The sequence below is a fragment of the Hypanus sabinus genome, chromosome 15 (genome assembly GCF_030144855.1).
Source record: "Hypanus sabinus isolate sHypSab1 chromosome 15, sHypSab1.hap1, whole genome shotgun sequence".
Taxonomy (NCBI): Eukaryota; Metazoa; Chordata; class Chondrichthyes; order Myliobatiformes; family Dasyatidae; genus Hypanus; species Hypanus sabinus.
The window spans coordinates 29,126,535-29,148,684 of NC_082720.1; the positions used below are offsets into that span (position 1 = coordinate 29,126,535).

General features: G+C 44.0%; 1 protein-coding gene across 10 annotated transcripts in view; it reads right to left on the reverse strand.

The window, feature by feature from the left end:
- LOC132405391 (uncharacterized) overlaps positions 1 to 22,150 on the reverse strand; it is a 160,397-nt gene that overhangs the window by 100,351 nt on the left and 37,896 nt on the right. For 5 of the 10 annotated variants that reach the window (XR_009515849.1, XM_059990160.1, XM_059990158.1 and 2 more), the window contains exon 4: positions 680 to 751. Coding sequence is in view for 5 of the 10 variants with exons in the window: in XM_059990160.1 (XP_059846143.1) it covers positions 680 to 751 (72 nt within the window). In the remaining 5 variants the exon portion in view is untranslated. Of the gene's footprint in view, positions 1 to 679; positions 752 to 5,570; positions 6,425 to 11,829; positions 11,974 to 20,205; positions 20,292 to 22,150 lie in introns of all 10 variants that reach the window. The other 5 variants (XR_009515845.1, XR_009515846.1, XR_009515844.1 and 2 more) reach the window with 5 other exon arrangements.

Consider the following 22,150-nt stretch of genomic DNA (forward strand, 5'->3'; position numbering starts at 1 on the left):
TCGCGTTATATGTTACATAATGAAATGCCCTGCGGCAGGCTGAAGTGATAGGAATGGCCTGTGAGTGTAGCTTTCAGGCCTTTCAATTTTCATCATGTCAGTGGCAAGAATCTAAAAGTCAGTCTTCACAAAAATCTAAGTGGTGCGTAGAAAAGATACTCTTTCAATATGTACAATGGAAATTTGGAAAATAACAACTTGCACTTATATAGCAACACTTTTGTAGTTAAATATGCAAGGCACAACGCTGTGCCATTAGAGAAAATCTAACAGTGCAATGTAAGGTATTAGGGCCAATGCCCATAAATTGAGTCAAGCATCCAGGATTGCTCTGAAGAACCAATATTATTACAGAGAAAGGGAGGAGAGAAATCAGAGTAATGTAAACAGAAGGATATGAATTTTGAATCCAAAGTGAGTTTTTTAACTGGGTACCAATATAGACCAGCATATCCATAGGTGACAGGTGATGGTGGAGAGTCTGAGCAACAGGGTCAGAAAGGGGTGTTATCTCTAAGATGGAAAGCGACAATCTGAGTGTTCAGTACATATAAATTTGAAGGAAGTTTTAGCAGTCTTGTTTCTTCCTCCGCCCATCTATTCTGTTTTTCCTCCATTCAGTCCTGCGCCCATCCCCCACTCTTTCCACCACTCCACTCTTGCCTCAGTGGACACTCACCAACATGCTTTCTGACGGAACTGCTCTACAACAGACGCCATAGCATCGGTCATGCGCCTGGCCCTGACACACCTAGAAAACAAAAACATTTATGTCAGAATGCTTTTCTGTTCACCGTTCATCACTGTTTCCCACAGACCATGATGAACAAACACCTTCACCCCAGTGTAAACACACCACCGTGCAACTTGGTGTTGGACATCTTAACCAACAGGCCTCCGGTAGTCAGGGTGCCCAACCACACCTCACTCCCCATCATTTTCAACACGGTTGCCCCCCAAGGCTGTGTGCTGAGCCCACCGCTGTACACATGACAGCGCGTCCAAACACCCGAGGAATGGCGTTGTCAAGCTTGCTGAAGACCCGACAGTGGTGGGGCTCATCACCAACGATGATGAGGCAGCTTACAGAGAGGGGTTGGAAGAGCTCAAGGCCTGGTGCCAGGCAAATCACCTTTTCAGTATGGTCAGATATGGCCAAATAGTGGAGACAGAGAGACACTAAAATGGGACAATAGTTCATATGTCTTCATGCGAACAGGAAAAGGAAAACAATAAACATTAGGCCAAACAGTGCATTTAACTAAAACTTCCAAATTGAAAACCAGATGCTCACACTGCGGCTGAAAGAAATATCTAAATATAAAATGAATATCATTAGTCTTCAACGTCAGTTGACTTGACAGTCCAATTTCTCAGGCAAGGCCGAATGCAAGCGGGCAGCGAAATGTTGCTGCGCTTTGCTCAAGTCTTGACAAGTGTTATGATGAAAGGAAAGGCGCAATATACTGTGACAATGAAAATAATTAGCTGACACATGCATATTCATGAGCACAATTGCTGTATCTGCTGTACTGCAGAGTCTGTGGTTATGACAGGGCCCCCCTCTCTAGCCACAGCTCTTGAGGCACCATAGTCCTGCGCCTGCTGGAGGGCCCAGATGAACAATTTGTCAAGAAGTCCTTCACTGGGATCTAAGGACATTCTTCTGGATCATACCCTTCCCAATCCACAAGGTACCGGACACAAACCCAGCGAGATACCAAGAGGCGCTGCACCGTATAGACTAGGGAACCATCTACCAAGCAGGGAGGAGGGGGAGGTGGGGTGACTAGGGCCATGGCTTCTCTGTTGCACATCCAGAAACAACATTCCTGGCAGGCTGAACGGCTCCATCAACAGGTAAGGCCATTCAAGCCAAGAGAGGAGGTCTGGTTGGCATCAAAGGATCTGTCCCTTGCTTGTCTCCAGGTGCGCTTGTAGTGTTAGATCAACTGTTCAGCAGCAGGGACTCCTACATCAATCTCCTGATCAGCGAAGAGCAGAGACTGGTATTCCTTCTGGCTTTCAAAGGGAGACATACTCATGGAGGATGACTAGAGGTTATTGTGGGTGATCGCTGCCAAAGCCAATTGGGAGCGCCAGGATTTGGGGTTGGAAGAGGCAAGTCAACACCGGGTTGTCTCCAGCTCTTGATTCCCTCTGAGTCTGGCCTTTGGATTGTTGGTGGAAAGCAGACAAGAGACTGGCCGTGGCTCCTACAAGAGAGCAGAAAGCATTCCAAAAGTCGGAAGTGATTTGTAGTCCACAATCAGACACTTTGCCTTGAGGAAAGCTGTGGAGCCTGAACACATTTGAACCATGAGTGTGGCAGTCTCATGAGCTGATGGGAGCTCAAGGAGGGCAATGAGGTGGGCAGCCTTGGAAAATTGATCTACAATGACTAAAATGGTGGTGTTTCCATTAGATGGGGGCAGCCCAGTGTTGAAATCTACTGAGAGATGGGACCAGGGGTGGTGGGGCACAGCTAGTAGACATAACAGACCTGCAAGACACTGGCATGATGTCTTGTTCTGAGCGCAGGTGGGACAGGCAGATACAAAGTTGTGGATATCCTGGGAAATAGATGGCCACCTAAATTGTATAAATTCCTGGGTCACTTAAATTCTCAGATGTCCAGCCAGACGGGAGGAGTGACCCCAATTCCAGCACTTTGGAATGCACCACAAACAGCTGGTTGGGCGGTCCCCCACCCAGGCCTGGGTCCGACTGTTGGGTGGCCCTCACCTCTGCCTCCATTCAGCAGATCACCGGAGCAGCAATACACGAGGGATGAAGAATGGGCTCTGGATCGGTATTGTCCTCAGATCCGTTGAACTGCCGGGAGAGAGCATCGGCCTTTGTATTCTTGCTGCCGGGACGATTAATGAGGAGGAAACTGAACCGTGTGAAGAAGAGAGCCCACCGGGCCTGACGAGAGTTGAGTCTCTTAGCATCCTGAATACAGGAGAAATTCTCGAGATCCGTCCAGACCAAGAATGGTTGCTCTGCCCCCTCCAGCCAGTGTTGCCATTCCTCCACGGCCACATTGACAGCCAGAAGCTCCCAGTTCCCAACATCATAGTTAAGTCAAGCGACGGGGAGGAAAGGCACAAGGGTTCAGCCGGCTCTCCGCAGCCGAGCGCTGAGAGAGGACGGATCCAATGCCGACATCGGATGCATCCACCTCGACAGTGAATGGCTGAGACGGGTCTGGGTGTTCCAGCAGTGGGGCTTTAGCTCTGAAAATGCTTGATCAGCATCGTCTGTCCAATGGAGTCCTGCCGAGGTCTTGGTGAGTGCATTCATGGGAGCAGCGATAGAGCCAGAATTCCAGATGAAGCGGCGAATAAAGTTTGCAAACCCCAGGAAGCGTGGACCCTGTTTGACTGCAGATGGTTTGGGCCACTCTGCAACTGCCTGAACTTTACTAGGGTCCATTTGAACACTGGATGGGGCAAGCATATAGCCCAACGACGACACCTGGTCTTTATGGAATTCATGTTTTTTGGGCTTGGTGTACAGGTTATTTTTGAGGTGCCGTCTGAGAACCCTCCTGACATGCTGCACGCGTTCCTGGTGAGAGCAGGAATGGATAAGGATGTCATCTAAATACACAAACTGGTTCAACATGTCCCTGAGCACATCATTAACCAAGGCCTGGAATACAGCGGGGGCATTGGCCAGACCAAAGGGCATCACCAAGTACTCATAGTGCCCATTAGAGTTGTTGAAAGCTGACTTCAACTCATATCGTTCTCTCATACAAACCAGATTGTAGAGCAGTTTTGGAAATATGTTTGCTCCCTGGAGATGTGCAAACTCAGACACCAGCAGATGAAGGGGGTTTTGGTGCTTCACAGTGCTGTTGTTCAGGGACCAACAATCAAAGAAGGGACGGAGTTTGCCATCTTTCTTGCTCACAAAAAGTAGCCGCTCCTGCCAGCAAACTTGCCCGAGGGATAAACCCCATGGCCAATACCTCCTTGATGTATTCCTTCAGGACAAGAGGAAAAGAGCCAGTATTGTGCATTCAGTACTTCAGTGATATTTGTGCAATATTGTAAAAATATTGCTTCACAAAGCACTTTTGTTCATTTAAATAATTCATTATGAGTTCTATGTCAAAGTACATGGATGATACCTTGCATCACGTCATATGTGGACGTCTCGCTAAAAGTAAAAAATAAATTAAGCATCCCCGCTCTGTGTCTTTGCTTCCAGTTAGTTTAATGTCTTGGAGTTACAAAGTGTAACACTATTCAAAAGCCAGATGAGTGCAATGCCATGCAGACAGTGAGGTGTTGGTGAAAAATAGGGTGAACATCTATATCAAAGGAAGCATGAGAAATGACAACTTATTTTTCTGGAAACAGATCACACTTCGTAATTTTGGTAGGTAATTTGTTGGTACTGGAAGTAAAAATGTAAGGATGGCAGTGTACTTAGAGAGCTCAGTGGGAGTTGAATGGAGACAGCGAGATCACAAACCCTGATGGGAAAAGCAAGAATAAAGGTGATTTCCTGAAGCAAAAGAGGTCAATTTTTTTTTTGCAGAAAATTGTGACGATGATGGATTTTTGAATGTTTTCATTTTGTATTGATCTGCTAAATGCTAAAACAAACAATATATTTACTATTAATGTACATCGCTCATTCAGTCAATCCTCTTCATGTCTCAAATGACACACATGGTTACACTAAGGCAGCATCATTACTGCCAATATTCTGGCTTGTCAGCTATTCGTGCTGTGAGATTCCAGTACTCCAAGCCATGGAACAACAGGCTGAGGCTATTGTTGTTGAGGAATCTAAACATTATCTTCATTCCCATTTATCAATATCCTAATTCATAGACAATAGAAACATCATAAATGAAATATCTAGAACTATAACTACTATTGTGTAAACTAAACAGTTAATATATTGAAGAAAGCTCATATGTAGAATAACCACAACTCATAATCATTGTTTCTGGAAAAATGTGATGTTTCCTTTTCTCTTTGGCAGTTCAGTAGCTTTATTTTAAAATATTATTTTGAATATCAAGACAGTCTAACCTTTGCACTTATGTATAGATTTCTGCCATCTAAATGGCAGAAATGATCAGAAAATGAGATTCAAATGCCATGTTTCTATGAGTACAATTATATTGAATTCACAGATCCCAGTCAACTCAGAAAAACATTGGAATCATGAGAGAGAATCACTTGTTATCGAAAATGCATAAACGCAAAGGCCAAGTAACAGTTTGAAGAGATGCATATCCAAATAAAGCTCGAGGGAATGCACAGATGTAATGGGAAGAAATGTATCAGTGGCCACAAAAACACTTAACAAACAGAATGGACTGCTGAGCAGTCCTTCGGGAAAAACGAAATCAGGTTATTTTCATCAAATCAGTGTGTCACTTTAGGGAAGTTAGTATGTCCATTTTAACCCCTCAAATTTTAGGCTAATGTATTAATTTGAGTAGTTGGGCAGAAAACTTGTTGCCCACTATAAAATCACCACAATCAAAGAGAAACAGAAGTTCTTATTTATAATGAAAAGCCATCAAGCTGACACCTTACCTTTGTTTTTCTCACTCAGCAGCTGTTTGTGTTTTCGGTTTCTATTTTGGAGCTCCAGCATCCATTGCATTTGCTTTGAAAAGTCATCATCCCTGCCAGTACACAGGAAGGCTCTGCGAGGCAGGGATAAAATATTCAGAAAGGGAGAGAGAGGTGGAGCGTCCAGGAAAAGAAGGAAAAGCATTCTTCCCTGATTCAAGGACCAGTAGAGTGTGAGAGATGACGGCGGTAAGTGGCGACCATTTGCGTGCAGCTCCGATAGAAATCATCAAATGTTCCCATTTAGGGTTGCTATAGCTGAAATCCACAGTCACAACCATGGGTATTTCAGTACTTCATGTTTAAAAAATCTACCGACCGACTCCAGACGGCAGAGTCAGGACACAAGTGCAGTTCCCTTTTAAGCAAATGGAAGCAGGGAAGGCAAGCTGGGCTACAGGTACAATTGCAACTATAGACTCCCACTCCTGACTATCCTGCTGGTGAACGTACAGACTTTAAAAATTAAAATTGAAGATTGCAGAGCAAGATTCCAGTACCAGAGGGACATCAGGGACTGCTGTGTACTTTGCTTCATGGAAACATGGCTCAGCCCCAGAATTTCAAACACAGTGCTGCAGCCCGATGGCTTCACCGTTCACCGTAAAGGCAGGTCAGTTGAGTGCTTTAAAGGTGGAGGAGGGAGAGTGTACTTCGTGATTAACTCATTGTGGTGCACAAATGTCATGCTTCTGGCTCAGTCCTGATTACCTGACCTGGAACATCTAGTGGCCAAGTGTCTTCCATTTTATCTGCAGAGAGAGTTTTCGGCCATCATCCTGGTAGCATTCCACCTTCAGCTGGAGATGAAGAGGCTACAGAAGTGAGATAAATCAGCTGTTGAGTGGTGTCACAACTTTGTACTCAATGTCAGTAAGACCAAGGAATTGGTTGTAACCTCAGGAAGGGGGAGTCAAGGGAACACATACCAGTCCTCATTGAGGGATCAGCAGTGGAAAGGTTCAGCAGTTTCAAGTTCCTGGGTGTCAATAGCTCTATGCTGGGCTCAATATATTGATGCAATTGCAAAGAAGGTATATCATCAGCTATATTTTATTAGGAGCTTGAGGAAACTTAACCTGTCACCAAAGACTCCCATAAATTTCTACTAATATACCATAGAGAGCATTCTAACTGGTTGCATTACCATCTGGAACGGTGGGGCCACTTCCTAGGATTAGAAAAAGCTGCAGAAGGTTGTAAAATCAGTCAGCTCAATTACAGGCACTAGCCTCTCCAGCATTAAGGGCATCTTCAAAAGGCAGTGCCTCAAAAAGGCAGCACCTATCATTAAGGATCCCCATCACCCAGAACATGCCATCTTCTCATTGTTACCATCGAGGAAGTAGGAGCCTGAAGATTCTGATTCTGAGAAACTTAAGTGCCATCACAAAGAAGACATGACAACATTTTTACTTTCTTCGATTCACTATGCCATCTAAAACTTTGAAAACTTCTGTAGATGCACAGTGGAGAAACATTCTAACTGGTTGCATCAGAGTCTGGTACAGAAATACCAATGTCCAAGAATGGGAACATCCACAGAAAGTGGTGGATATGGCCCAGTCCATCATAGGCAAAGCCCTCCGCACCACTGAGCACATTTACATGGAGCACTGCCAGAAGAAAGCAGCGTCCATCATCAAAGACCCTCATTCAGGCCATCAGGCTCTGAACCAGCATGGGTAACTTCACTCACATCACCTCTGAGATGATTCCACAACCTATTCAAGGATATGGAAAGTATAGAAAGGGTGCAGAGGAGATTTACAAAGATGTTGCCTGGATTGGTGAGCATGCCTTATGAGAACAGGTTGAGTGAGCTCAGCCTTTTCTCCTTGGAGCAATGGAGGATGAAAGGTGACCTGATTGAGGTGTATAAGATGATGAGAGGCATTGATCGTGTGGATAGTCAGAGGCTTTTTCCCAGGGTTGAAGTGGCTAACATGAGAAGGCACAGTTTTAGGGTGCTTGGAAGTAGGTACAGAGGAGATGTCAGGGTTAAGTTTTTTACTCAGAGAGTGGTGAGTACGTGGAATGGGCTGCCGGCGACGGTGGTGGTGGCAGATGCAATAGGGTCTTTTAAGAGACTCCTAGATAGCTACATGGAGCTTAGAAAAATAGAGGGCTATGGGTAACTCTAAGTAATTTCTAAAGTAAGTACGTGTGCGGTACAGTATCGTGGGCTGAAGGGCCTGTATTGCGCTGTATGTTTTCTATGTTTCTATAACTCTACAACTCAATGCCCTCTACACCTCACTCTAATTGTGCATATGACAAGAACTTCCACGATTGGCTTCTTCCTGTGAACATTTTCGCAAATAAACGCATCCCAAGCACCACCACCGAGATCAAAGCTAACGACATACTGACTTGACTACTATCATGAAGATTAACTCATCACCTCACAGTGACCAACTAAAAGGTAACTACAAGAACACAGATATTTCATCAATATGGCTCAGCAGACCCAGGTGTTAAGTTATCATTAAACCCTGCAGCTGTCAGAGTTTCCTGTTGTTGCTGTGACCCTGGGAACACAAGCCAGTTTGTCCTTCTCCAATGTGTGTTTAATTGATACATCCATGCAGATGCAGTGGTGCCATGAAATTGTCAGGGGTTGGATCTTTTCCGGGTTCCTACTCCCACCCTGTGACAGGACAAGTGTGAAGATCAAGCTGGCCTATGATGCCCTCTAATGGCTGCACAAGCTCCCTGCATCCACTGTTCATATCCATTTCATAGGTGCCATACCACTGCATGCGTGCCTATATCTCTGCATGCCACAACAAACAAAGTTGAATTTGAAATATCAAACATAGCCACTTGCCTAAATGAATTTGCAGGGTGTTGGAACAAAGGTGTGAAAACTCGCTGCCATTTTTCTCTGCGGCCTTTTTGGATTAGCACAGAATTGGGACTGCTACTGAAGTAATCGTTGGTTGTTTTTTTCTGGCATTGATATATATCTCTGTAGTATTGCTGTAATAAAAAAACTACTTCTTAAGGACTATGAAAGATGAATGGTCTTTCCTTATGCAGCCCATTAATTCTGCTGTCAATTATATCTAATACAGGAATAAAGTGTTCATCAAAGTGTGCCAGCAGTTTCCTGCATTGGTATTGCTCATGTCTGGGATTCCTGCTTGTTTCTACATGAAGACACAGATTCAGCTTGGCGTTAACTGTTCACCAACTTCTCCTGACAATGCTCTGATGTTAAACTCCAAATCAGTGAATCCATCGGCTAATTTTAAGGATTTTTTACCCTTGCTAATACATGGATTGAGCTCACCAGGTAGATGCTGTTCACAATATAAAATCTCTCTAATTTTAACCTCAGATAGCTGACAGAACTTGGACTACTCAGGTGCCCTGGGCTACCTACTCTAGGAAGTCTGCCTGAAAACCCAGGAGTGTGAGAAAGTCAGGACCTCCCCTCATTTGAGTGGGATGGAACGGCTGCAAGGAAGCAAAGGAGAATCAGAGTTATTATCAACGACATTTGTTATGAAATTGGTCTTTTTGCAGCAGCTGCAGTACAGCACAATATATGAAAATGAATATAATTTATAATAAAAAGATAAATAAGTAGCACAAAAGAGGGCAAAAGGTGAGGGGATGTTCATGAGTTCATGAAATTTGACAGCGGAGTGGAAAGAGCTGTTCATAAAATGTGCCAGTGTACCTCCTCCTTAATAAGAAGAGGGCATGACTTGATGGACGCTGCCTTCTTGAGGCATCACCTACTGGGTAGGCTAGTGCCCATGGATCTGACTGCAACATCTACTGATCCTGTGCGTTGGTGCCTCAATATCAGACAACGATGCCGCTAGTCAGAATTCTCCCGACCATACATCTGTCAGAATTTGCTGGAGTCCTTGGTAACAAACCAAATCTCCTCAAGCTCCGAATGAAATGTAGCTGCTGGCATATCTACTTTGTAACTGCATCAATATGTCGGGCCCAGGATAGATCTTCAGGGACGTTGACACCCAGGAACTTGAAGCTGCTCACCCTTTCCGTTGCTGATGTCTTACTGAGGAGAGGTCTGTGTTTCCCAGTTCCCCTTCCCGAAGACCATTCTTGGTCTTACTGACGTTTGAGTGCAAGGCTATTTTTGCAATGCCGCTCTGCCACAGATCTGTCTCATTCAAGTATTAGACAATTAATACTTCTCTCAGTTAATTGAATTTAGTTAAATATATTAAATAGTTCTAAATGTTCTGAGTATTTGCGTTTTCTTTCAATATTTGTTTTTAAAATCTCATGTAATTTTTTGCAGATTTGTATATGGTGTACATTTCTAACATTTAGAACATTGAAGATTTCTGACATCATGAACAGAAGGTGATGTGAAGAATCTAGCTGCCAACGCTTTCCCCACTGTTTAGCCTGGTATCTTTATTCTAACACTTTAAATACAAGCATTTCTACCCGTAAGACACTGTCACCATGGAGAACCTCATTAATAATGCTAGTGGCAACACTTTGCAGAAATTTGATGCAGGTGGTTTGGTAAATTTAACTGCAGACTTAGCCTATAGACTAGCAACAGATGCTAACGGTTTGCTGCAGATGGAAATATTGGGCTAATATTTACTCGCAATGTAGCTATGCTGTTTACATGCTGATAATGGAATAAAGTAAGACTTGTTGGGATATTCCAATTCTTCCCAAATCTTCAGCCATGCTTAATCAGTCAAATCATTTGTTCTACCAGGAGCCAGTGGTGCTTAGCTGAATAAGTACAGTATGTTGCTTGAAAGTGTATGGATTTATGGATATGGCTATCACCTGCTTAGTTGTAACCTCTATCCTTACATCGGCTTAAGTTTTTGGAATACACAGTCCATCACACACTGATTCAGGAATACGAAAACAATTTAGCTGAAATCAGTTGAAAACTATTGCAAATATATTCAGAGCTAACACTGCAGTATGGTATCTCTTACACATGCTCCCCAGGTATAGCAGGTTTTAAGTGTGAAACTACCTGCGGTAACACAGAAGAATAGATAAATTATTTTTGTCCAATATTTATTACTGTATTCCAGTTAACTTCACTTAAAAATATAACTTGTGTTTGTGGAAGCTTCTCTGTACAAATTGGCTACAATTTTGCTACATTACAAGAACTGGCTTTCAAAGGAAAGAGCTGTATTGGCTATAAAATGCTATGTGAAGTTCTAAGGTAATGAGGAAAGCATTACATCAATGCAAATCTTTACTTATTAAAAGATTCTGACAACTGACCTACTGATTGGCTATAAGCACCATCCTCTAATCTCTGTTACAACCTACAAAGGCCTGATTGATGATGGGTTGGGTTGAGAACTGGGTTTGGGGTTCTTAAGATTGTCACTAGATTGAAGCCCTTATCTGAGGGTTAAGCTGATGCCTTTTATCTCTGTTACTGCTTATCTCAGGTGCAAAGGAGGGTACAATTCCACCCAGGTTCCTGCTCTTGAGTGCCATTTCTGACTCCTTGCTTACATTTGTGAATATTGTAAGAAAAGGAATGACCTTAGCTCTGACCTTCCATGGCTCAATTGGCTAATGAAGTTCCTTTTCTTTCTCATGCAGAAAGAATAGAAGTTAAATGAGACAATAGAAGAAAGTTGGCAGCCATAAGCAATTCATTCACATAGGTCAGCACTGGCCCTAAATGTTTCTTCTCATGCAAATATATTTAAATTGATAGGAAGTAGTAGAGCATTTCAAAGATGCACAATCCGTTCATCTCACTCTTCATCAATCAATCCTTTATCCTGCAATTGCACCTGCCAGTTCTAGGCACCAAGAAAGCAAAGGAAATTTGAACAGTCCATTGCAGATGAGCAGCCTTTAGCTGTACTTCCGTTAAATAATACAGCAAATGAAGAGGAAGCAGTCTTTAGCAGAGCAGCCATTTTGGAGTGTGAATTTTGAGAAGGGCTGCACTGACGTATAAACTCAGTTGGTAAGTTAAAAGTGCAGGCTGTTGAATGCCGGGCTTTGGTAACAAGGACGAGCAGCAATAAGGTAAGTCCCCAAGTTAACGAAAGAGGCAGAAATAGCAGTCAATGGAATGGTATGCTCCTCCTCTGAGATCCAGGGGATCAAGTGCCCCGGACAGCCTTGTCTGCCTGAAGTGCATCCGTCTGCAGCCCCTCTCAGACACATGAATTACTGGAACAGCAGTTGGACTCAATGTGGAGGCAGGAGGAGTTATACGTACGGGAAGCGGCCACACCAAAGGTTCAGTTGGATAGATGGGTGACTGCCAGAAGGGGCAGGCAAGTAATGTAGGATTCTTCCTTGATTGCTCCCCTCTCCAATAAGTCTATCTGTTGTGGGATATGGCAGGAAAAGAGATGAGGTCCTGTAAAGAGAATTTAGGGAATCAGGTAGTGTTAAAAAGTAGTTGTGATTACACTGCATGCCATGTATCAACAAGGCTAGAAAAAGGACAACAGGTCAGGTAAATGAGTGCTAAGGAGCTGGTACATAAGGGAGGGATCAAATGGATTCTCTCCCAGGGCACCTGTACAGAAAGGAGAGATTGTATTGAAAGTGGATGTCCTTGCTGGGGGTTTGCTAGTACTATTCACAATAGTTTAAATTTGTGTGTTAGGAAATGGGAACCAGAGCAGTTGGTCAGCAAGTTGGGAGAATGAGGGAAGTTAGAAGTTAGTTAATCTTGGGCTGATAGGAAGAACAGACAGGGCCAGCTTAATAAACACAGTGGGATTGCCGGGCTGAAGTGTATTTTTATTTCAATGCAAGATAACCTACGGGTAAACAGATGAATGCAGGATTTGGATTCGTACATGGAACTATAGTGTTGTAGCCTTTACAGGGGTTTGGTTGAAAGAAGACAGGACAAGCAGCTCAGTGTTCCAGGACTCAGCTGTTGCAGATGTGATAGAGAGGGATGTAAAAGAGGCAGAATATGTAAAACCGACAGGGTAGTTGTAGTGGGTAGCTTTAATTTCCCCAATATTGACTAGAACTTATGGCCACAATTCGTGACCAATATGTTCCCTGGATGAAAATGTCAAATAATAGAGGGTATAGGTTTAATCTGGGACAGGGAAAGTTTAAAGGAGAGTTATGAGGCAAGTTTTTTTTTTAGAAAGAGAGTGGTAGGATCGTGAAACTGGTAGGAGCAGATACGATGGCAATGTTTAAAAAACATTTCGATAGGCACATGAACAAATTGGGAATGAAGGGATTTAGCTAATGTACAGGCACATCAGATTAGTTTGAATTGGCATCAGAGGCAGTGCAGAAAAATGTGGGCTGAAGGGCCTCTTTCTGAGCTATATTACTCTACGGTCTGTGTTTGTTTCCACAGCATCCACACTATCAAGCTCCAGTAGAATGTATAGAATTCAATGAGATCGTCCCCTCATCCTTTTGAAGTCCAGAGAGCACGAGGTTTGCTCAATCTTTCCTCACAATAAATCATCCTCTTCCTCAATCTAAAGGATATCAAAATTCTGTGTCATTCTCTGACCCTACTTCACCGAATCCCTATACAGCTGGAACAAGATTTCTCTTTTTTCATTCCCGTCCACCAGATGGACTGCACCCCAGGTTCTGTAAGAGGTGGCTGAAGAGATTGTGGAGGCATTAGTAATGATCTTTCAAGAATCACTAGATTCTGGAATGGTTCCAGAGGACTGTAAAATTGTAAATGTCATTTCCTTTCTTAAGAAGGAAGGGAGGAAATTTTAGGCCAGTTAGCCTGCCTTCAGTTGTTGGCAAAATGACAAAGGAGAGTCACTATGTGAATTTTCAGAAGGCCTTTGATAAGGTGCAACATAGTAACAAGGAAACATAGAAAATCTACAGCAAATTAAAGGCCCTTTGGCCCATAATGCTGTGCCAACCATGTAACCTACTCCAGAAGCTGTCTAGAATTTCCCTACCGCATAGCCCTCTATTTTTCAAATCTCCATGTACCTATCTAAGAGCCTTTTAAAAGACCCTATTGAATCCATCTCTACCACTGTTGATGGCAGTGCATTCCATGCACCTACCACTCTGTGTGTGAAAAACTTACCTCTATCATCCCCCTTGTACCTACTTCCAAACACCTTAAAACTATGCCTGCTCACATTAGCTATTTTAGCCCTGAGAAAAAGCCTCTGACTATCCACATGATCAATGCCTCTCATCACCTTATACACCTCTATCAGGTCACCTCTCATCCTCCATTGTTCCAAGGATAAAAGGGCAAGTTCACTCAACTATTCTTATAAGGCATGCTCTCCAGTCAGGGCAACATCCTCTGACAGGTACATTTCCTCTGCACTCTCTCTATGGTATCCACATCCTTCCTGTGATGAGGTGACCAGAACTGAACACAGTATTCCAAGTGGGGTCTAACTAAGGTCTTATATAGCTGGAACATTACCTCACGCCTCTTGAACTCAATCCCACAGTTGATGAACAAGGTATGGTCCAACACACCATATGCCTTCTTAACAATACTGTCAACCTGCACAGCAGCTTTTGAGTGTACAGACTCCAAGATCTTGCTGATCCTCCAGACTGCCAAGAGTCTTACCATTAATATTATACTCGGCCATCATATTTGACCTACCAAAATGAACCACTTCACATTTATCTGGGTTGAAGTCCATCTGTCATTCCTCAGCCCAGTTCTGCGTCCTATTGTCCCACTGTAACCTCTGACAAAACCTCCAAACGATCGACAGCACCAACTTTTGTGTCATCAGCAAACTTACTAACCCACCTTTCTACTTCCTCATCCAGGTCATTTATAAAAATTGCAAAGAGTAAGGGTCCCAGAACAGATCCCTGTGGCACACCACTGGTCATCGACCTCCATGCAGAATACGAACCATCCACAACCACCCTTTGCCTTCTGTGGTCAAGCCATTTCTGGATCCACAAAGCAAGGTCTCTTTGGATTCCATGCCTCATTACTTGCTGGTCTATAATTTCCTGGGTTTTCTCTACTCCCTTTCTGATGCACCATCAATAACTCTCGGAGACGTGAGGTGAGAGATAGGCTTTCATTAGCTGGAAGAAAGCACCGTCAGCAGCAAGAGACCACCACACAACATCCTGGAGACTGAGGGAGGAGCAGTGCCTCCAATCGCCTTTATACAGGGGTCTGAGGGAGGAGCCACAGGAGCGGTCAGCGGGGGGGGGGGGGGTGGGCATGAAAAGACAGGTATATGTAGTTCACCACACTTTCTCGAACAAGAGAACAATGTTTGCAACCTTCTAATCCTCCAGCACCTCTCCCATCCCTATTGTGATGCAAAGATAATTGCCAGAGGCTCAGCAATCTCCTCCCTTGCTTTCCATTGTATCTTGGGGTATACTCATCCAGTCCCAGCGACTTATCTAATTTATCTAACTGGATGCAATAGGTACATCCAGCTGCAGCTCCTATCAGACCGTTAGGGAATTGGAGCAGGAGCTGGATGAACTACAGATCATTCGGGAGGCAGAGGCAGAGATAGATAAGAGTTATTGGGAGGTAGTCACACCGAAAAGACAGGAGGTAGGCAAATGGGTGACAGTCAAGAGAGGCAGGGGGAGCAGACAGAGAGAGAAGAGCACCCCTATGGCCGTTCCCATCAAAAATAAGTATACCGTTTTGGATACTGTTGGTGGGGATGACCTACCAGGAACAAGCTGCAGTGGTCCTGTCTCTGGCACTGAGGTTGGACCCTTGACTAGGAAGGGGAAGAGGGAAGAGAAGAGAGCGGTATTGATAGGGGATTCTATAGTCAGGGGAGCGGATAGGAGATTTTGTGGGGAAGATCGGGAGTCTCGGATGGTATGATGCTTCCATGGTGCCGGGGTCCGAGACATCTCAGGTCGGGTGCAGGTTATTCTCGAGAGGGAGGGCAAGCGCCCAGATGTTGTGGTCCATGTAGGGATCAACGACGTGGGTAGGATGAGTGAGGGGGTCCTGCGTAGGGAGTTCAGGGAGTTAGGTGCGAAGCTGAAGAGCAGGACCTCCAGGGTAACAATCTCAGGATTGCTACCTGTGCCACGTGCAAGTGAGGCAAGGAACAGAAGGATTATAAAGATTAATACATGGCTGAGAGGATGGTGCAGGAGGGAGGGCTTCAGGTTTGTAGATAATTGGGCTTTGTTCCAGGGAAGGTGGAATCTGTTCCGAAGGGACAGTTTACACCTGAACTGGAGCGGTACTAACATTCTTGCAGGGAAGTTTGCTAGTGCTTCTTGGGGGGGTTTAAACTAAATTTGCAGGGGACGGGGATCCAGAATGTGAGAGAGGATAGCGACAGGAAGAATAAAGGACAGGTGGGGACTACACTGTTCTGGAATATTAAGTGTGTAGTAGAGGAAGGTGATGCGGAACAAGTGATACGGAGGACTCATGTACAGAGGGATGGTCTGACGGAACATGGAGTTAAATGTGTTGAAAGAATAAGTAAATTTAGGAAGGACAAAAAAATTCTAGGGTCGTATAGCCCGATGGGAGTTCGGGGAGCTGGGTTAAGCACAATAGGCAGCGATTCAAACAGAGAGAGGAGAAATGGGCTAAAAATTCTATATCTGAATGCACGAAGTGTCAGAAATAAGGCGGATGAGCTTGAAGCTCAGGTGCAAATGGCTAACTATGATGCTGTTGGGATAACGGAGACAAGGCTGCAGGGAGATCAGACCTGGGAAATGAATGTACAAGGGTATACGTGCTATCGTAGGGACAGAAATGTGGGCAGTGGGGGTCAGGTGGCCCTGTTGGTGAGGAATGAGATTCAGTCCTTTGCAAGGGGGGGACATAGGGTCAGGAGAAGAAGAGTCTGTGTGGATAGAACTGAGGAACAGTAAGGGCAAAAGGACCCAAATGAGTGTTGTCTATAGGCCACCAAGCAGTAGCATAAATATTGGGTGCAAGTTGAATAAGAAGTTAACATTGGCATGTGGCAAAGGTAATGTCGCAGTAGTTATGGGGGATTTCAATATGCAGGTGAACTGGGAGATGTTGCAGATGAACAGGGGAAACTATGGAGCCATGAGGGAGGAGCTGGCCAAAGTTGACTGGACGGATAGCCTAGCAGAAAAGACAGTGGAACAGCAATGGCAGGTATTCTTGGGAATAATGCACAAGGTGCAAAATCAGTTCATCCCCCAGAGAAGGAAGGAATCAAAGGGGGGAAAGGGGCCACGGTGGTTGACAAAGGAAGTCAGAGATTGCATAGCATTAAAAAAAAAGGAAATATGACAGAGCTAAGTTGAGTGGAGGACAGATGATTGGGAAGTTTTTAAGGAACAACAGAACTTAACTAAAAAGACAATACGGGGAGAAAAAATGAGGTACGAACGCAAACTAGCAAGGAATATAAAGGAAGATAGCAAAAGCTTTTTTTGGTATGTGAAGAGGAAGAAGATAGTTAAAAACAATGTTGGGCCCTTGAAGAATGAATTGGGTGAAATTGTTATGGGAAACAGAGAAATGGCAGAAGAATTTAATAAATACTTTAGATCTGTTTTCACTAAGGAAGACACAAGCAATCTCCCAGATGTACGGATGGGCCAAGGACATAGGGTAACAGAGGAAATGAAACAGATTGACATTCGGAAGGAAACGGTGATGAGAAGACTGATGGGACTGAAAGCTGACAAATCCCCAGGTCCAGATGCTCTGCACCCTAGGGTACTAAAGGAGGTGGCCCTGGAAATTGCGGATGCGTTGGTAATCATTTTCCAATGTTCCATAGATTCAGGATCAGTTCCTGAGGATTGGAGAATGGCTAATGTTATCCCACTTTTTAAGGAAGGAGGGAGAGAGAAAATGCAGAACTATCGACCTGTCAGCCTGACATCGGTGGTGGGGAAGATGCTAGAGTCCATTATTAAGGATGAAATAGTGGCATATCTAGATAGCAGTGGTAGGATTGGGCCGAGCCAGCATGGATTTACCAAGAGTAAATCATGCTTGACGAATCTGTTGGAGTTTTTCGAGGATGTAACCGGGAAGTTAGACGGGGGGGATCCAGTGGATATAGGGTACCTCGATTTTCAAAAGGCATTTGATTAGGTCCCACATAGAAGATTGGTGGGAAAATCAAAGCTCAGAGCATCGAGGGGAAGGCATTGACATGGATAGAAAACTGGTTGGCAGATAGAAAGCAAAGGGTAGCGGTGAATGGGTGTTTGTCGGAATGGCAGGTGGTGACTAGTGGGGTGCCACAGGGTTCGGTATTGGGACCACAGCTGTTTACCATTTACGCCAACGATTTGGATGAAGGCATAGAAAATAACATCAGCAAATTTGCTGATGATACTAAGCTGGGTGGCAGTGTGACATGTGATGAGGATGTTAGGAGAATTCAGGGTGACTTGGATAGGCTGGGTGAGTGGGCAGATGGCGTTTAATGTGAATAAGTGTGAGGTTATTCACTTTGGGAGTAAGAACAGGAAGGCAGATTATTATCTGAACGGTGTAGAGTTGGGTAAGGGAGAAATACAAAGAGATCTAGGAGTCCTTGTTCATCAGTCACTGAAGGTGAATGAACAAGTGCAGCAGGCAGTGAAGAAGGCTAATGGAATGTTGGCCTTTATTACAAAGGGAATTGAGTACAAGAGCAAGGAAATCCTCTAGCATTTGTACAGAGCCCTGGTGAGACCACACCTGGAGTATTGTGTACAGTTTTGGTCTCCAGCACTAAGGAAAGACATCCTGGCTGTAGAGGAAGTGCAGCGTAGATTCACGAGGTTAATTCCTGGGATGTCTGGACTGTCTTACCCAGAGAGGTTAGAGAGACTGGGTTTGTACACGCTGGAATTAAGGAGATTGAGAGGGGATCTGATTGAAACATATAAGATTATTAAGGGATTGGACAAGATAGAGGCAGGAAATATGTTCCAGATGCTGGGAGAGTCCAGTACCAGAGGGCATGGTTTGAGAATAAGGGGTAGGTCATTTAGGACAGAGTTAAGGAAAAACTTCTTCTCCCAGAGAGTTGTGGGGGTCTGGAATGCACTGCCTCGGAAGGTAGTGGAGGCCAATTCTCTGGATGCCTTCAAGAAGGAGCTAGATAGATATCTTATGGATAGGGGAATCAAGGGATATGGGGACAAGGCAGGAACCGAGTATTGATAGTAATTGATCAGCCATGATCTCAAAATGGCGGTGCAGGCTTGAAGGGCCGAATGGTCTACTTCTGCACCTATTGTCTATTGTCTATTAATACTTTCAGAAGCTCCAGCACATTTTCTTAATGTCTATACACTCAAGTGTTTCAATCCAGTTTAAGTCATCCCCACAATTGCCAAGGTCCTTTTCACTGGTGAATATTGAAGCAAAGGTACTTAGTAAATAACTTGCTTCAGTTTTCATCAGTGAAAAGGACCTTGGCAATTGTGGGGATGACTTACAATGGACTGAAATGCTTGTAATCGTGGGTGATTGCCTTGGGTGTTTTTCTTGTGATCGCAAGACCCTGTTGGACTATTTCCCTTGACTGGTGGTGCGACAGACGGCAGGGCAGTTGTGTGATTTTGGTTGTAGCAGTTGGGGACTAGTCCTCAAGCAGGTGCCTGTGCTCAAGTTAGTGTCGGCTCCCCCATCGGTGCCGCCCTCCAGTGTTCAGTCGGTGGAATGACAGGCTGGATAGGAACTGTACCATCAATTTGCAGGACATGCGCTACATATTTTTTTTTGTGTGACTGTGTTTTTGCTTGTTCTTTTAAATGTGCTGTGTATTTTTTGCACCTTAGCCCCAGAGGAACACTGTTTCATTCAGTTGTGTTCATATATGATTGAATGATAATTAAACTTGAATTTGATTTGATTTAAATGCTTATGTCTTTTCCTTATTAATTCTCCTGTCCTGAGACCAACTTTATCTTTGTTCTCCTCTTTACAAATGCTCCTCCAAATTGCTTTTACAGTATATTTCTTTATAGTTTACACAACTTATTTGTTACTGCTTCAGTAGTCCTCTGCTAGTTTCTCAAATTATACTTCAACAGTATAGATGGGAAAATGCCAGGAACTAATTTGATGTGCTTTTATCAAATTTAAAAGAACAGCCCATACAACTTACACACAGCTATGTCGTTCTATGGTGTGAGGTTGGCTGACTGTTCAGTACCGTTTTGTTATGAGTGTGAGCTGTTAATGAAAAGAACATTTAAGGGTATTGATACAACGTAGTCCAGTTAATGGAGACACAGGGACCAGTACTTTTTAGCACAATTAAGCGGCTGCACAATTAGTCAATTGGTTAAAAAGGTGAAAAAAAGACAGGCTACCATTTAACCAAGCAACAAATTTTGTATTTAAATGAAATACAGAACAATTTAGAACACTGCCAATACAAATGGTGGTTGTCTGTCATATCTGACGATGACAGTAAATTTGTGCGGGAGTGCTTTTAAAGTGGAAAAGCTGCTGCACTGGGGCAGTTCCATTCTCCCGACGTCAGAACCTGGGTCCAGTGGGACCTTGACTTCTTCTATGCCTCGTCGTATCCTGCACTCTCAACATAGCGTTGCAGAAATGTCTTCCTGGTCTTTGAATCTCACTATGGATCTCATCCACCCAGTCTGCTAGAGCTAGGACAAGTATATCCCTAAGAATGAGACGTACCAGTTTAGTCCTCCATTTGAAGCTGTGTACCAGGGTGTGGCCACATGCAAACAGCTGCTTGGAGCCACTGGGGAGAGCGGAGTGTCCTGTGTGACCAAAGGTAACATTCATTAAAAAACTGGTTGCTCTATGCATGGTGTAGTGTTTGACAGCCACACAATGTGCATGATGCTGGTTCGAAAATGTTCGCAACAGTCTCCCGCCCCAAATAAACGAAGGGAACCCCAGCTATTTTCTCAATTTGTTTTTGGTCTTTAAGCGTCGGCCCAAATATGTGGCTGCCCCAATTAACTTATGGCCGAGTTAACCAGAATCCACTGTATTTAGAATCCTATTAAATGCATCTGATAAAATATGAGAAAAATGTAAAACTGCTTTATCACTCTAGAATTCTGTGTTAATAAACCTTAATTCCTTAAAGAGATACTCTGAATTATTAAAGCATAAGAAGTAATTTGGTTGGTAATGACACATTATGTAACCAGCTAGGTCACATTTCTAAACTTGGTTTTACACATCTTAATAATTAGAAAGGAGGGATACATTTTAGACTGCTACTAAATGCTTATGGCGTCCAACAACTTTATGAAGGCTTTTTGAATTGCAACTTGGAGCGAGCTTGTGAAAGGGGTGGAGGGAGGTGAAGGTCACAGACCTTGCAAGTAAGGTTACATTATTGGCAGAAGGCAAGAAAGCATAATCAATTAACATGACAGTTTAACATGAAAGTTTTAGTAGAGGAAATGTGAGTAATTGCCTGGAGCTCTTGCTGTATGGGTGTCAAAGTGAAGTTGTCAAGGCATGATTGAAGTCTTCTTAAACTATAGCATTACTAAACCCAGAAAGTTGTTTTTCTGTCTTTTGATGATGTTTAATTTCCACACTCTACTGCTCTAGCTAAACCACTGCTTCAAATGCTGAGCAATGCTGCAGTGGCAGCATTGTGGCTAGGATGGAAGCACCAACTTCTGTTGCATTAGCACAACTCATCCTGCAGTCTGCTAACCAAACCCTTGCATGTATCATAGCTGGAATAGAATATGAGTGAAAACAAAATGCTTAAGTTTTCCAAATGAAGCCACTTCCTGTTGCCTGATGTTGAATTTCTGCTATCTTTAAGAAAGTAAAATTCTGCAAGACTATCATAGCCAGGTACTATCCAAATTTTATAACTCCCCTCCAATGAATTCCACTCAGTTAAACATCTCAACCAGGTGAAGTTGATACACATTGGAACATGTTAATCATTTTTACTATCTTCTGAATGTGGCAGAGTCCCAGTTTTAATTGTCCTTTAGACAACTATTGAATAAATGTCAAATTGTAGCGATGTGCCACACACAAAGCTGAAATAATGACACGCAGTCGGTAAGTCGTTTCGAGACTAGTTTATTCAAACTTCTCGGCGCTGACATTTAATCCCTAGCGCCCGTCCTCTCCGGGCTGAAATTACATCAGAGGTGCATTACCAAAGTCTCCCCCTGCAAGCTGGCTATTTGTGAGCCGGTTCGTCTGCGCAGAAAGTGGGTTGCCACATAACCCCCTCCCCCGCAGAACTGGCGATACACCCCCCAATGTCCACAGTCTGGGTCGGACTCTGTTTGGGAGGTCTGCCTCTGCGCCACGGTGCCTGAACCTCGACCGGCTGCGCCAAGTCCACATGGGCTGGTTTGAGTCGGTCCACCGTGAAAACCTCCTCTCTCCCCCAATGTCCAGAACGTATGTGGACCCGCTGTTGTTGATCACCTTGAATGGCCCCTCGTACGGCCACTGTAGTGGTGCCCGGTGTCTGCCCCTTCGTACAAACACAAACTTACAGTTCTGCAGGTCTTTGGGTACGTGGGTCGGGGTCCGTCCGTGCTGTGAAGTCAGTACGGGGGCCAGGTTGCTGAGCCTTTCACGTAGTCTGTGCAGGACTGCAGCAGGTTCTTCCTCTTGCCCCCTT